This window comes from Scyliorhinus torazame, chromosome 25, assembly GCF_047496885.1.
Source record: "Scyliorhinus torazame isolate Kashiwa2021f chromosome 25, sScyTor2.1, whole genome shotgun sequence".
NCBI classification, from domain to species: domain Eukaryota; kingdom Metazoa; phylum Chordata; class Chondrichthyes; order Carcharhiniformes; family Scyliorhinidae; genus Scyliorhinus; species Scyliorhinus torazame.
In genome coordinates this window covers 9,074,862-9,088,669 of record NC_092731.1, presented here as the reverse complement: position 1 = coordinate 9,088,669, position 13,808 = coordinate 9,074,862, and the positions used below count along the sequence as shown (strand labels likewise).

The following is a 13,808-nucleotide window of genomic DNA, read 5'->3' as shown; positions in this document are numbered from 1 at the left end:
CCTGACCATCGATATGTTGGCCGCCCAGTAATAGTAAATAAAGCTTGGGAGGGCTAAGCCCCCATCTCCGCGACCCCATTACAGGAGTGCCTTCTTTAAAGTGGGCTGACATTAACACTGCAATGAAGTTACTGTGAAAATCCCCTAGTCGCCACATTCCGGCGCCTGTTCGGGCACACGGAGGAAGAATTCAGAATGTCCAATTCACCTAACCTGCACGTCTCTTGGGACTTATGCCTCTTTAGGGGCAGCACGGTAGCATTGTGGATAGCACAATTGCTTCACAGCTCCAGGGTCCCAGGTTCGATTCCGGCTTGGGTCACTGTCTGTGCGGAGTCTGTACATCCTCCTCGTGTGTGCGTGGGTTTCCTCCGGGTGCTCCGGTTTCCTCCCACAGTCCAAAGATGTGCAGGTTAGGTGGATTGGCCATGAAAAATTGCCCTTAGTGTCCAAAATTGCCCTTAGTGTTGGGTGGGGTTACTGGGTTACTGGGGATAGGGTGGAGGTGTTGACCTTGTGTAGGGTGCTCTTTCCAAGAGCCGGTAAAGACTCGATGGGCCGAATGGCCTCCTTCTGCACTGTAAATTCTATGTCTATGTCTATGGGAGGAAACCGGAGCATCCGGAGGAAACCCACGCAGACATGGGGGGAATGTGCAGACTCCGCACAGACAGTGACCTAAGCCGGGAATCAAACTCGCGTCCCTGGCGCTGGGAAGCAACAGTGCTAACCACAGGGGCAAGCCACCAGAGTAAACCTGCAAGCTTGTGTAAGTGATTGTGATTTTTAAAAGGGCGGCGCATTGGGGGTGCTGTGGTGTTACAGACAAACCCAGTATTGGGCCGTTTTAATGGAGTTGGGAGACTCCATGGAGGTGTGAGAATGTTTGCTGGGAACCGATTCCGCAATTCATGATGTCATTCCCAATTTTCACCTGTGCTGTTTTAAGAGTGGGTTTTAGTGGGTCAGCAGCCCACACCTGGCACCCCAGGTCCATTGCGGGCTTTGGGATGTCCCAGTTCTCCACTAAACATAGAGTTGGGCCAACTTTTAAAGGGCCCCTCAGAGTTGTTATGAAATACAGTCTGGATAGACAGGGGGCGAGATTCTCTGACCCCCCGCCGTCGGAGAATCGCCGGGGGCTGGCGTGAACCCCGCCCCCGCCGGTTGCCGAATTCTCCACCACCGGAGATTCGGCGGGGGCGGGAATCGCGCCGCGCCGGTTGGCGGGCCCCCCCCCCCCCCCGCGATTCTCATGGCCAATGGGCCGAAGTCCCGCTGCTAGGATGCCTGTCCCGCCGGCGTGGATTAAACCACCTCTCTTACCGGCGGGACAAGGCGGCGCGGGCGGGCTCCAGGGTCCTGGGGAGGGCGATCTGGCCCCGGGTGGTGCCCCCACGGTGTCCTGGCCCGCGATCAGGGCCCACCTATCCGCGGGCTGGCCTGTGCCGTGGGGGCACTCTTTTCCTTCCGCCTTCGCCACGGTCTCCACCATCGCGGAGGCGGAAGAGACTCCCTCCACAGCGCATGCGCAGGGATGCCGTGAGCGGCCGCTAACGCTCCCGCGCATGCGCCGCCCGGAGATGTCATTTCCGCGCCAGCTGGCGGGGCACCAAAGGCCTTTCCGCCAGCTGGCGGGGCGGAAATTAGTCCGGCGCGGGCCTAGCCCCTCCAGGTTGGGGCTGGGCCCCCCAAGATGCGGAGGATTCCGCACCTTTGGGGCGGCACGATGCCCGACTGATTTGCGCCGTTTTTGGCGCCAGTTGGCGGACATCGCGCCGATACCGGAGAATTTCACCCCATATTCATAAGACCATAAGAATTAGAATATGGCTAGCCCAATTCAGTTTTTGTTCAATGGTAACCACCAAGGATATTGGTAGCTGGGGATTCAGTGATGTTAATGCCATTGAATGTCAAGGGGTGATGGTTAAAGTTTCTCTTTTTGCAGCTGGTTTGTGCCTGGCACTTGTGTGGCACAAATGTTACTTCAGTATACTAACAGATTAGCTGATGTGCACAGAATGTTGGACCTTTCGGGTTCTGTGTGACGCAGTATCACAGATCACTGTTGTCAGTAAGCCCTACAAATATTTATTTTCTCTGATTCGCCAAACAGGTTCACAGTAATAAAGACAATTCAACAGACAAAATCTCGGCAGGTATTTGGTAAAATAACCTTTCACCCATGGTTTCAAATCTAGCCTTGGATGATGCAGGTAGGATTCATTGTGTCCAAAGAGAAAATGCTGGAAAATCTCAGCAGGTCTGGCAGCATCTGTAGAGAGAGAAAAGAGCTAATGTTTCGAGTCCCTGGGGCGAAATTCTCCGTTATCGGCGGAAAGTCCGCCGATTGGCGCAAAAAACGGCGCAAATCCGACTTGCGTCACGTCGGAAAAATGGGTCGAAAGTCTCCGGCCCAAAATGAGCTAGCAGCGACGTAACGGGATCCGCGCTTGCGCAGTGGTTCACGCCGTGCAGCGTCATACGCGCCGCACTGCGTGACGGCTCATAAGGCCGCGCTGCTCCCCCCCACCCGACCGGAACACCCAACCGCAACACCCGACTGGATGGCTGGCCGCCGCTCAGCCCCGAGGTTCGAGTCACGCGATGTGGTGGCGCTCCTGGACGCGGTGGAGCAGAGGAGGGACGCCCTGTATCCCGGGCAAGGCGGCAGAGTTGCCCCACGCCACAGCCGGTGTCTGTGGAGGGAAGTGGCAGAGGCCGTCACCGCTGTGGCCCTAACACCACGGACAGGCACCCAGTGCCACAAGAAGGTGAACGACCTCGTCAGAGCAGGCAGGGTGAGCCTCCCCCATATCCCCCCTCCCCCATATCAACCCCTCCCCCATATCCCCCCTCCCCATATCCCCCCTCCCCATATCCCCCCTCCCCCATATCCCCCCTCCTCCATATCCCCCCTTCCCCCATATCCCCCTCCCACATATCCCCCTCCCCCATATCCCCCCTTCCCCCATATCCCCCCTCCCCCATATCCCCCCTCCCCCATATCCCCCATATCCTTCATCCCCCATATCCCCCATATCCCCCATATCCTTCATCCCCCATATCCCCCATATCCCCCTCCCCTATATCCCCCCTCCCCCATATCCCCCCTTTCCCATATCCCCCCTCCCCATATCCCCCCCCTCCCCCATATCCCCCCTTCCCCCATATCCCCCCTCCCCCATATCCCCCTCCCCATATCCCCCTCCCCCATATCCCCCCTCCCCCATATCCCCCATATTCCCCCCTCCCCCATATCCCCCTCCCCATATCCCCCTCCCCATATCCCCCCTCCCCCATATCCCCCCTCCCCATATCCCCCTCCCCATATCCCCCCTCCCCATATCCCCCATATCCCCCCTCCCCATATCCCCCATAATCCCCCCTCCCCATATCCCCATATTCCCCCCTCCCCCATATCCCCCCTCCCCCTTATCCCCCCTCCCCCATATCCCCACTCCCCCATATCCCCCTCCCCCATATCCCCCCTCCCCCATATCCCCCATATCCCCCCTCCCCCATATCCCCCCCTCCCCCATATCCCCCGTATCCCCAAGTGAATCCAGCCCTAACCTTAACCTCTGCAATGCACGCGCAACCGATGGCGTGCATTGATATACCTGCCTAACACTGTTGCCTTTTACCCCTGCCACCACCACCCCCCCACCCCCCCCCAGGAGAAGCGCGCACACAACAATAGGGAGCATGTGAGGACTGGAGGAGGCCCCGCTGATGAGAGGCCACTGACCGAACACGAGGAAAGGGCCATGGAACTGGCTGGCGGACCTGACGACCGGGAGGTTGCTGATGCAGAGGTCGGGGGCGTAGTAGCAAGTGAGCCACCCACAGCCCGTCCCCATATCCCCCCTCCCCTATATCCCCCTCCCCCATATCACCCGATCACTGCCTGATGTCTAACCATGCATGCTTCATTGTGTATCGCAGGACCAAACGTCCAGGCACCCATCCCCGCAGATGCAGACCGCCCGCAGGATGCCCCTCGGAGGCCACGGGAGACGGAGAGACCCGGACCCTCCAGCATGCGACGCCCGCAGGATGCCCCTCGGAGGCCACGGGAGACGGAGAGACCCGGACCCTCCAGCATGCGACGCCCGCAGGATGCCCCTCGGAGGCCACGGGAGACGGAGAGACCCGGACCCTCCAGCATGCAACGCCCGCAGGATGCCCCTCGGAGGCCACGGGAGACGGAGAGACCCGGACCCTCCAGCATGCGACGCCCGCAGGATGCCCCTCGCACACCACGGGAGACGAAGAGACCTGGAGCAACAGGGAGACGACACCCCCGTCACGTGCGGGAGCGACCACCCAGCAACGAGGGGGGCAGCCACAGGCCCCCGTCACATCCGAGCCAGGACACCACTACCCAGGACACCACTACCCAGGACACCACTACCTAGGACACCACTACCCGGGACACCACTACCCGGGACACCACTACCCGGGACAGCACTGCCCAGGACACTCCTACCCGGGACAGCACTACCCAGGAAGACGAAATACCGGACAGTGACTCAGAGTAGATGGGTGGAGACAAACCCCCACCCCAAAGTGCCATGGACTCAGAGTGGGACGAAGAGCACGACACAACGCCACTGCTGTCACCAACACCCTCCACCATCGCAGAAACACTCACCTCGGTTGGGCACTTTAGTGATGAGGCGTCTGGTACACTCACTGGTGCGCACAACACAGCCATCCCGGTACAGCAGGTGGAGGTAGGAGCAGCAGAGGGGCCGGGCGGTCGGAGGGCAGCCCAGCCCAAGCGAACATCTGCCGCCCAGGTGGATCCCGGGTTCCTGGAGTTACCATACCCACACATAGATCCTATGCAACCACCGACCCGGAGACGAGCGAAGAGGGTGACGGGCGGCTTGCGGCGGCTGCAGTCGCAGGTGGGGGAGTCCACCCGCGTCCAGGAGCTGGGAGTGGTGCCGGTCATGCGTGCCACCCAAGCTGACACCGCACGGGTGGCGTCCGCGGTGGAGGCAATGGGTGCGACGGTGTCAGACATGGGGAACGGTTTGCGAGGCCTGGGGCTTTCCGTGCAGGCGGCGTCTGTGGCCCAGGAAATGGCTGCCCTCTCACAGGAGGCCATGAGCCAGTGCCAGCGCCAGATGGCAGAGGCGCTCAACACCATAGCCCAGTCTCTGCAGGCCATGGCCCAGTCTCAGCAGGCCATAGCCCAGTCTCTGCAGGCCATGGCCCAGTCTCAGCAGGCCATGGCCCAGTCTCTGCAGGCCATCGCTGAGGGCATCGGCGCCAGTGGCCATGTGCGAGCCGGCGTCGCACTGTCACAGACAGGGTTTGCCAACCCCCTGGGCTCCATGGCTGCAAACCTGCAGACCCCTGTCGATACCAGCACGGGCCTCCAGGACTGGCAGCGCCAGATGTCGGGGGGGCGTCGGATGGCCAGTCCGTCCGCATCCCCCACCCATGTAGAGGCCTGGGGGCCATCGGGCACCCCGAGGGAGGAGGAGGTGGTGTGGTCCGTCCCGGCTCCCCCTGCAGTGGAGGTCCCGGTACACCGCGACACCTCGGACTCCCCCCCCTTCCGTCCCAGGTGCATCGGGTGGGCAACGGGCAGGACAGGCTGGCAGCTCGCCATCCCAGTCGCCCGGGCCGCAGCCTGGCCCACCTGGGCCAGGACGCCCCAGGAAACGGCCGCCAAAGGGATCCAGTGTCAGAGGGCAGGAATCACAGGAGTCAACCTCAGGTTCTGCTGTACCGTCTGGGGAACCACATAGACGTAGTCAAAGGGCCCGTAAGGCCAAACAATTAGACACTGAGTAAGTTGGCACGGGTGCAGGGCACAGATGAGTTTTAGGGGCTAGGGCACGTGCATGAACTCCTTTGGTTATTAAAGTCAATGTTACACCTACAGAAGCTGCCTTTGTGCTCTGTCCAAAGTGTGCGGGGGTGTCATGTACGTTGAGCGCAAGTGTGTGTGTGACGGGTGGTCTTACCTCAACCCCAGGTGAGTCTGCCCCCTTCCCCCTGGGCCGCCATCAACATCCCCCGGGCAGAGGACGGGACCGTGCGCTGCAGTGTCACAGCCACATGCAGGGATGGTCCGGGTGGATGGTGGTACTGTGGCCATGGGTCAGACATAGTCCAACGATGTAGAGCCAGGAGCTCACCGCAGGGCGGGTTGTCATCATCCTCCATGGCCTGCAATAGACACGCGTCCACCCGCAACTGTGTGAGCCCGGCCCGTTGTGCCGCAGGTGGATCGGCAATGGGGGGGGGGTGTGGTGTGCATGCGGGTGTGGTGGGTGGGGTTGGGGAGGGGGGTGAGGGTGCTGGGTGGGTGGATGGGTGGGGGTTGTGGGTGGTCGGCTGTTGCCATGGTGTGCGGTCTGTGGCCATACTACCCGATTCCCATGCCCATCTAGTCAGTGAAGCGGGCGGCTATCAGTCTGTCCCGTGCCCGCTGGGCCAGCCGGTAACGGTGGACAGCCACCCGCCTGTGTCTACCCCGTCTGCCCTGACCATTACCCCCATCCCCCTCATCTGGGGAGGACTGCGCCTCTTCCTGCTGCTCCTCCACTCCGCCCTCCTCTGCCTGCGGCACATCGCCCCTCTGCTGGGCTATGTTGTGCAGGACGCAGCACACCACAATGATGCGGCCGACCCTATCTGACCGATACTGGAGGGCGCCCCCAGAGAGGTCCAGGCACCTGAAACGCATTTTCAGCATGCCAAAGCACCTCTCTATCACTCCCCTTGTCGCTACATGGGCATCATTGTAGCGGTTCTCCGCCTCATTGCGTGGCCTCCGTATAGGCGTCATCAGCCACGATCGCAATGGGTAGCCCCTGTCGCCCAGCAACCAGCCCCTCAGCCGGGGATGGCGTCCCTCGTACATGCCGGGGATGGATGACCGCGACAACACGTATGAGTCGTGTACACTGCCTGGGTAACGGGCGCAGACGTGCAGGATCATCATGCGGTGGTCACAGACCACCTGTATGTTCATCGAATAGGTCCCCTTCCTATTGGTGAACACGGCCCTGTTATCTGCAGGTGGCCGCACGGCGACGTGCATCCCATCGATCGCGCCCTGGACCATGGGGAACCCGGCCACGGCAGAGAAGCCCACGGCCCGGGCATCTTGGCTGGCCCGGTCCACGGGGAAGCAGATGTAGCGGTGCGCCATGGCATATTGGGCATCTGTCACTGCCCGGATGCACCGATGCACCGATGTCTGCGATATGCCGGACAGGTCCCCACTCGGTGCCTGGAATGACCCCGTTGCAAAAAAGTTCAGGGCCCCATCCCCCTCCCCGGCACGGACCACCCCCCGCATCCCCCTCCCCGGCACAGACCCCCCCCCCCCCCCATCCCCCTCCCCGGCATGGATCCCCCCCATCCCCCTACCCGGCACGGACACCACCCATCCCCCTCCCCAGCACGGACCCCCCCCCAACCTCCACCCTAGCACGGATCCCCCCCCCCCAACCTCCACCCCGGCACGGACCCCCCATCCCCCTCCCCGGCATGGACTCCCCCCATCCCCCTCCCCGGCACGGACCCCCCCCCCCGTCCCCCTCCCCGGCACGGACCCCCCATCCCCCTCCCCGGCACGGATCCCCCTCCCAACCTCCACCCCGGCACGGACCCACCCCCCAACCTCCACCCCGGCACGGACCCCTCCCCCTAACCTCCAACCCGGCACGGACCCCCCCCCAACCTCCACCCCGGCACGGACCCCCCCCAACCTCCACCCCGGCACGGACCCCCATACCCCTCCCCGGCACGGACACCCCCCATCCCCTTCCCCGGCACGGACCCCCTTCATCCCCCTCCCCGGCACGGGCCCCCCCCCATCCCCCTCCCCGGCACGGACCCCCCCCAACCTCCACCCAGGCACGGACCCCCCCCCCCCCCAACCTCCACCCCGGCACGGACCCCCTATTCCACTCCCCGGCACGGACGCCCCCCCCAACCTCAACAACGGCACGGACCCCCCATCCCCCTCCCCGGCACGGACCCCCCCCCAACCTCCACCCCGGCACGGACCCCCCCAACCTCCACCCCGGCACGGACCCCCCCCCAACCTCCACCCCGGCACGGACCCCCATACCCCTCCCCGGCATGGACACCCCCCATTCCCCTTCCCCGGCACGGACCCCCTTCATCCCCCTCCCCGGCACGGACCCCCCCATCCCCCTCCCCGGCACGGACCCACCCCAACCTCCACCCCGGCACGGACCCCCATACCCCTCCCCGGCACGGACACCCCCCATCCCCTTCCCCGGCACGGACCCCCTTCATCCCCCTCCCCGGCACGGACCCCCCCCATCCCCCTCCCCGGCACGGACCCCCCCCAACCTCCACCCCGGCACGGACCCCTCCCCCAACCTCCACCCCGGCACGGACCCCCTATTCCACTCACCGGCACGGACCCCCCCCCAACCTCCACACCGGCACGGACCCCCCATCCCCCTCCCCGGCACGGACCCCCCCCCAACCTCCACCCCGGCACGGACCCCCCCAACCTCCACCCCGGCACGGACCCCCCCCAACCTCCACCCCGGCACGGACCCCCATACCCCTCCCCGGCACGGGCACCCCCCATCCCCTTCCCCGGCACGGACCCCCTTCATCCCCCTCCCCGGCACGGACCCCCCCCATCCCCCTCCCCGGCACGGACCCCCCCCCCAACCTCCACCCCGGCACGGACCCCCCCAACCTCCACCCCGGCACGGACCCCCCCCAACCTCCACCCCGGCACGGACCCCCATACCCCTCCCCGGCACGGACACCCCCCATCCCCTTCCCCGACACGGACCCCCTTCATCCCCCTCCCCGGCACGGACCCCCCCATCCCCCTCCCCGGCACGGACCCCCCCCAACCTCCACCCCGGCACGGACCCCCCCCCCCAACCTCCACCCCGGCACGGACCCCTATTCCACTCCCCGGCACGGACCCCCCCCCCAACCTCCACACCGGCACGGACCCCCCATCCCCCTCCCCGGCACAGACCCCCCCCCCAACCTCCACCCCGGCACGGACCACCCCAACATCCACCCCGGCACGGACCCCCCCCCAACCTCCACCCCGGCACGGACCCCCATACCCCTCCCCGGCATGGACACCCCCCATCCCCTTCCCCGGCACGGACCCCCTTCATCCCCCTCCCCGGCACGGACCCCCCCCATCCCCCTCCCCGGCACGGACACCCCCAACCTCCACCCCGGCACGGATCCCCATACCCCTCCCCGGTACGGACACCCCCCATCCCCTTCCCCGGCACGGACCCCCTTCATCCCCCTCCCCAGCACGGACCCTCCCCATCCCCCTCCCTGGCACGGACCCCCCCCCAACCTCCACCCCGGCACGGACCCCCCCCCCCAACCTCCACCCCGGCACGGACCCCCCCCCCAACCTCCACCCCGGCACGGACCCCCTATTCCACTCCCCGGCACGGACCCCCCCCCCAACCTCCACACCGGCACGGACCCCCATCCCCCTCCCCGGCACGGACCCCCCCCCCCCACAACCTCCACCCCGGCACGGACCCCCCCAACCTCAACCCCGGCACGGACCCCCCCCAACCTCCACCCCGGCACGGACCCCCATCCCCCTCCCCGGCACGGACCCCCCCCCATCCCCCTCCCCGGCACGGACCCCCCCCCAACCTCCACCCCGGCACGGACCCCCCCCCAACCTCCACCCCGGCACGGACCCCCCATCCCCCTCCCAGGCACGGACCCCCCCCAACCTCCACCCTGGCACAGACCCCCCATCCCCCTCCCCGGCACGGACCCCCCCCCAACCTCCACCCCAGCACGGACCCACCCCAACCTCCACCCCGGCACGGACCCCCCCCAACCTCCACCCCGGCACGGACCCCCCATACCCCTCCCCGGCACGGACACCCCCATCCCCCTCCCCGGCACGGACCCCCCCATCCCCCTCCCCGGCACGGACCCCCCCCATCCCCTTCCCCGGCACGGACCCCCTCCCGGCACTCCCTCGGAGCCCAGCCTACTCTAACCACCCCCCCCCCCCCGCCGCACACACACACACACAACCCGAGACACACCTCTCCTCACCGCATTCAGACTGCGGCCACGCCATCGCCTGCCCAGAGCCAACCCCCCCAGGCCGTCACTCACCTCCACGCTGGTCGGCGTGAACCTGGAGCACAGGGTCACGCCGATGAAAAGGAGGTTTGATTGACGTCGACGTGAACGGTCATCACGTCGACGGGACTTCGGCCCATCCGGAAGGGAGAATATCGGCAGGCCGAAAATCGGCTGCCTTGCGCAGACCCGTGACATTCTCCGCGGCAGCGGCGACATTAACGCCCCGCCGACTTTTCTCCCTTCGGAGACTTCGGCAACCGGCGGGGGCGGGATTCACGGCGGCCAACGGCCATTCTCCGACCCTCTGGGGGGTCGGAGAATGACGCCCCAGATTACCATTTGTCAAAGATTAATTGTGTGCTCGTTCTAAATGTCCCATGTTGAGTAAGTAGGCAGTCGGAAGCTTCTTTCCAATAGGATCAAGACAATAAGTAGAAGTTGTATTTACATAGCACATTTAGTTTAGCAAAAGTTCTAAGTTCCTTTTTTATAATTTTTTTAAAAATTTAGAGTACCCAATTATTTTTTACAATTCTTGGGCGACATTCTCCGACCCCCCGCCGGGTTGGAGAATCGCTGGGGGCTGCCGTGAATCGCGCCCCCGCCGGTTGTCGAAGTCTCCTACACCGGAAATTCGGCGGGGGCGGGAATCGGGCCGCGCCGGTTGACGGGCCCCCCCGCTGGATTCTCCGGCCCGGATGGGCCGAAGTCCCGCCGATAAATTTCCTGTCCCGCCGGCGTAGATTAAACCACCTACCTTACCGGCGGGACAAGGCAGCGCGGGCGGGCTCCGGGGTCCTGGGAGGGGCGCGGGGCGATCTGGCCCCGGGGGTGCCCCCACGGTGGCCTGGCCCGCGATCGGGGCCCACCGATCCGCGGGCGGGCCTGTGCCGTGGGGGCACTCTTTCCCTTCCGCCTCCGCCACGGTCTCCACCATGGCGGAGGCGGAAGAGACTCCCTCCACTGCGCATGCGTGGGAAACTGTCAGCGGCCGTTGACGCTCCCGCGCATGCGCCGCCCCGACATGTCATTTCCGCGCCAGCTGGCGGGGCAACAAAGGCTGTTTCCGCCAGCTGGCGGGCGGAAATTCCTCCGGCGCTGGCCTAGCCCCTCAATGTTGGGGCTCGGCCCCCAAAGATGCGGAGCATTCCGCACCTTTGGGGCGGCGCGATGGCCGTCTGATTGGCGCCGTTTTGGGCGCCAGTCGGCGGACATCGCGCCGTTTCGGGAGAATTTCGCCCAAGGTCTTTGGGTTGTGGGGGTGAGACCCACACAGACACGGGAAGAATGTGCAAACTCCACACATACAGTGGCCCGGGGCCTGGATCACAACCGGTTCCTCAGTGCCGTGAGGCAGCAGTGCTAACCACTACACCGCCGTGCTGCCCAAGTTCTAAGTTCCTTAAGTCCCAGCAAAATGCCTTCCCAGTTGTTGACCTAACAAGTTAAGACAAGGGGGTCGAAATTCTCCCGAAACGTCGCGATGTCAGCCGGCTGGCGCCCAAAACGGCGCCAATCAGACGGGCATCCCGCCGCCCCAAAGGTGCGGGATGCTCCACATCTTTGGGGGCTGAGCCCCAACATTGAGGAGCTAGGCCAGCGCCGGAGGAATTTCCGCCGCGCCAGCCGGCGGAAACGGCCTTTGTTGCCCCACCAGCTGGCGCGGAAATGACATCTCGGGGCGGCGCATGCGCGGGAGCGTTAGTGGCCACTGACGGCATTCCCGCGCATGCGCAGTGGAGGGAGTCTCTTCCGCCTCCGCCATGGTGGAGACCGTGGCGGAGGCAGAAGGGAAAGAGTGCCCCCACGGCACAGGCCCGCCCGCGGATCGGTGGGCCCCGATCGCGGGCCAGGCCACCGTGCGGGCACCCCCCGGGGCCAGATCGCCCCGCGCCCCCCCCCCCAGGACCCCGGAGCCCGCCCACGCCGCCTTGCCCCGTCGTTCAAAAGGTGGTTTAATCCACGCCGGCGGGACAGGCAATTTATCGGCGGGACTTCGGCCCGTCCGGGCCGGAGAATCCAGCGGGGGGGCCCGCCAACCGGCGCGGCCCGATTCCCGCCCCCGCCGAATTTCCGGTGCCAGAGACTTCGGCAACCGGCGGGGGCGGGATTCACGGCAGCCCCCGGCGATTCTCCAACCCGGCGGGGGGTCGGAGAATGACGCCCAAGTTTACTTACCAGTTGCTGCTGTTTGCACCAGAAGGGCACGTCGGAGGGTAGTGCAGGCAGCACAAATCCTGAAGTTAAAACTGGATACATGAAATTAAATATTCCATTCCCTAACACTAACATCCCCCATGTTAATGAGCATAAAATTCACCCCAAAGAAATATGAAATAACCACTCCTCCAAGTGCCCGATTTCTAAGTGTCCGGAGCAGAGTTGGGCATATCAGGGAGACCCCAGGCGTAATGTCGAGTGGCCAGATCTCTGACTGGTTTCAGTGACCTGGGTTAGGAAAGAAGGAACGGACAATGCAGGTAGATTGTTATTTAGTGGCCCAGGCTGGAAAAAGGCATTTGTTTGAATGCTGGGCAACACCAGGATAGGGTTTAATTATGAGGCTTCCCGCAATTAAAAAGTCAACTTTTCCTGTATAAACTTTGCTGTAAATCTTTCTTTGCCTCCAACACTTTGGCTGATAACAGTGGTGTTCGCAGACATTTTGATGTTGTCCAGGGCGCAGAACCTTCTTTAACAGTTGTTATTTATTTATTGTGTTTCCACAGCTGAGTGAGCAGTATGGCCCCCTATACACAGTCTGGTTTGGTAGATTCCCTGCAGTGGTGCTGTGTGGCTTTGAGACTATGAAGGAAGGGTTAATTGAGCGAGGGTACGATTTCAGCGGCAGGTATCTCCTCCCAGCCTTCAAAAAAGTTTCAAACGGCTACGGTAAGAAATCTTTAACTCCCTGTTCAACTTACTTGCCCTCATGTCATCTGAGCATTTACAATTATAGAACGTGCAGAACAGGAGGTGGTCATTTGACACATTGAGTGTTAGATCTTCAGATGGAGTTACCTACCGATTCTAGATATCCTTTTAAAATACATTTATTTTAACTTCTCCCTCATTCTCTCTACATCTATGGGCCCTTGTTTCTCAGAACAAGGCCACTCCAGCCTTGGCTGTGAGAAGCTCATAGATTTGTGGAAGCTCCTTTTACAAAGCACATTTTCCATTCCCATGCCACAGAAAATATCTTCGCACCCAGTGAAGCACTCTGGAACTATATATTCACTACTGTTATTCTGGAAAATGTGACAGTCATTAAGCAATAAGTTAAACGATCAGATAAGAACAGTTTTGGTGACGTTAGTTAAGGGGGATAAATATTGGGAAGGCCACTGGAAAAACCCACCTGTTCTTCTCTGAAGAATTCAAATGGATCTTTCTCAGGTAGATGTGTCCTGGCTTGACATCTTACCTAAAGGACAGAACGGCCTCTTTACTGCACTGAAACATAGATACATATATAGAATATAGAAGCAGGAGGAGGCCATTCGGCCCTTCGAGCCTGCTCCGCCATTCATTATGATCATGGCTGATCATCAATACCTCGATCCCACTTTCCTCCCATATCCCAACTCCAAGAACTATATCAAATTCCTTCTTGAAATGACACATTTTCATCTCAACTACTTTCTACGGTAGTGAATTCCACAGTTTCACCACTCACTGGGTGAAGA

General features: G+C 62.7%; 1 protein-coding gene across 3 annotated transcripts in view; it reads left to right on the top strand.

The window, feature by feature from the left end:
* LOC140402294 (cytochrome P450 2C20-like) overlaps positions 1-13,808 on the top strand; it is a 37,580-nt gene that overhangs the window by 1,930 nt on the left and 21,842 nt on the right. For all 3 annotated transcript variants that reach the window (XM_072489964.1, XM_072489963.1, XM_072489962.1), the window contains exon 2: positions 12,849-13,011. In XM_072489964.1, the coding sequence (XP_072346065.1) occupies positions 12,927-13,011 (85 nt within the window). In that variant the 5' untranslated portion in view covers positions 12,849-12,926. The remainder of the gene's footprint in view (positions 1-12,848; positions 13,012-13,808) is intronic.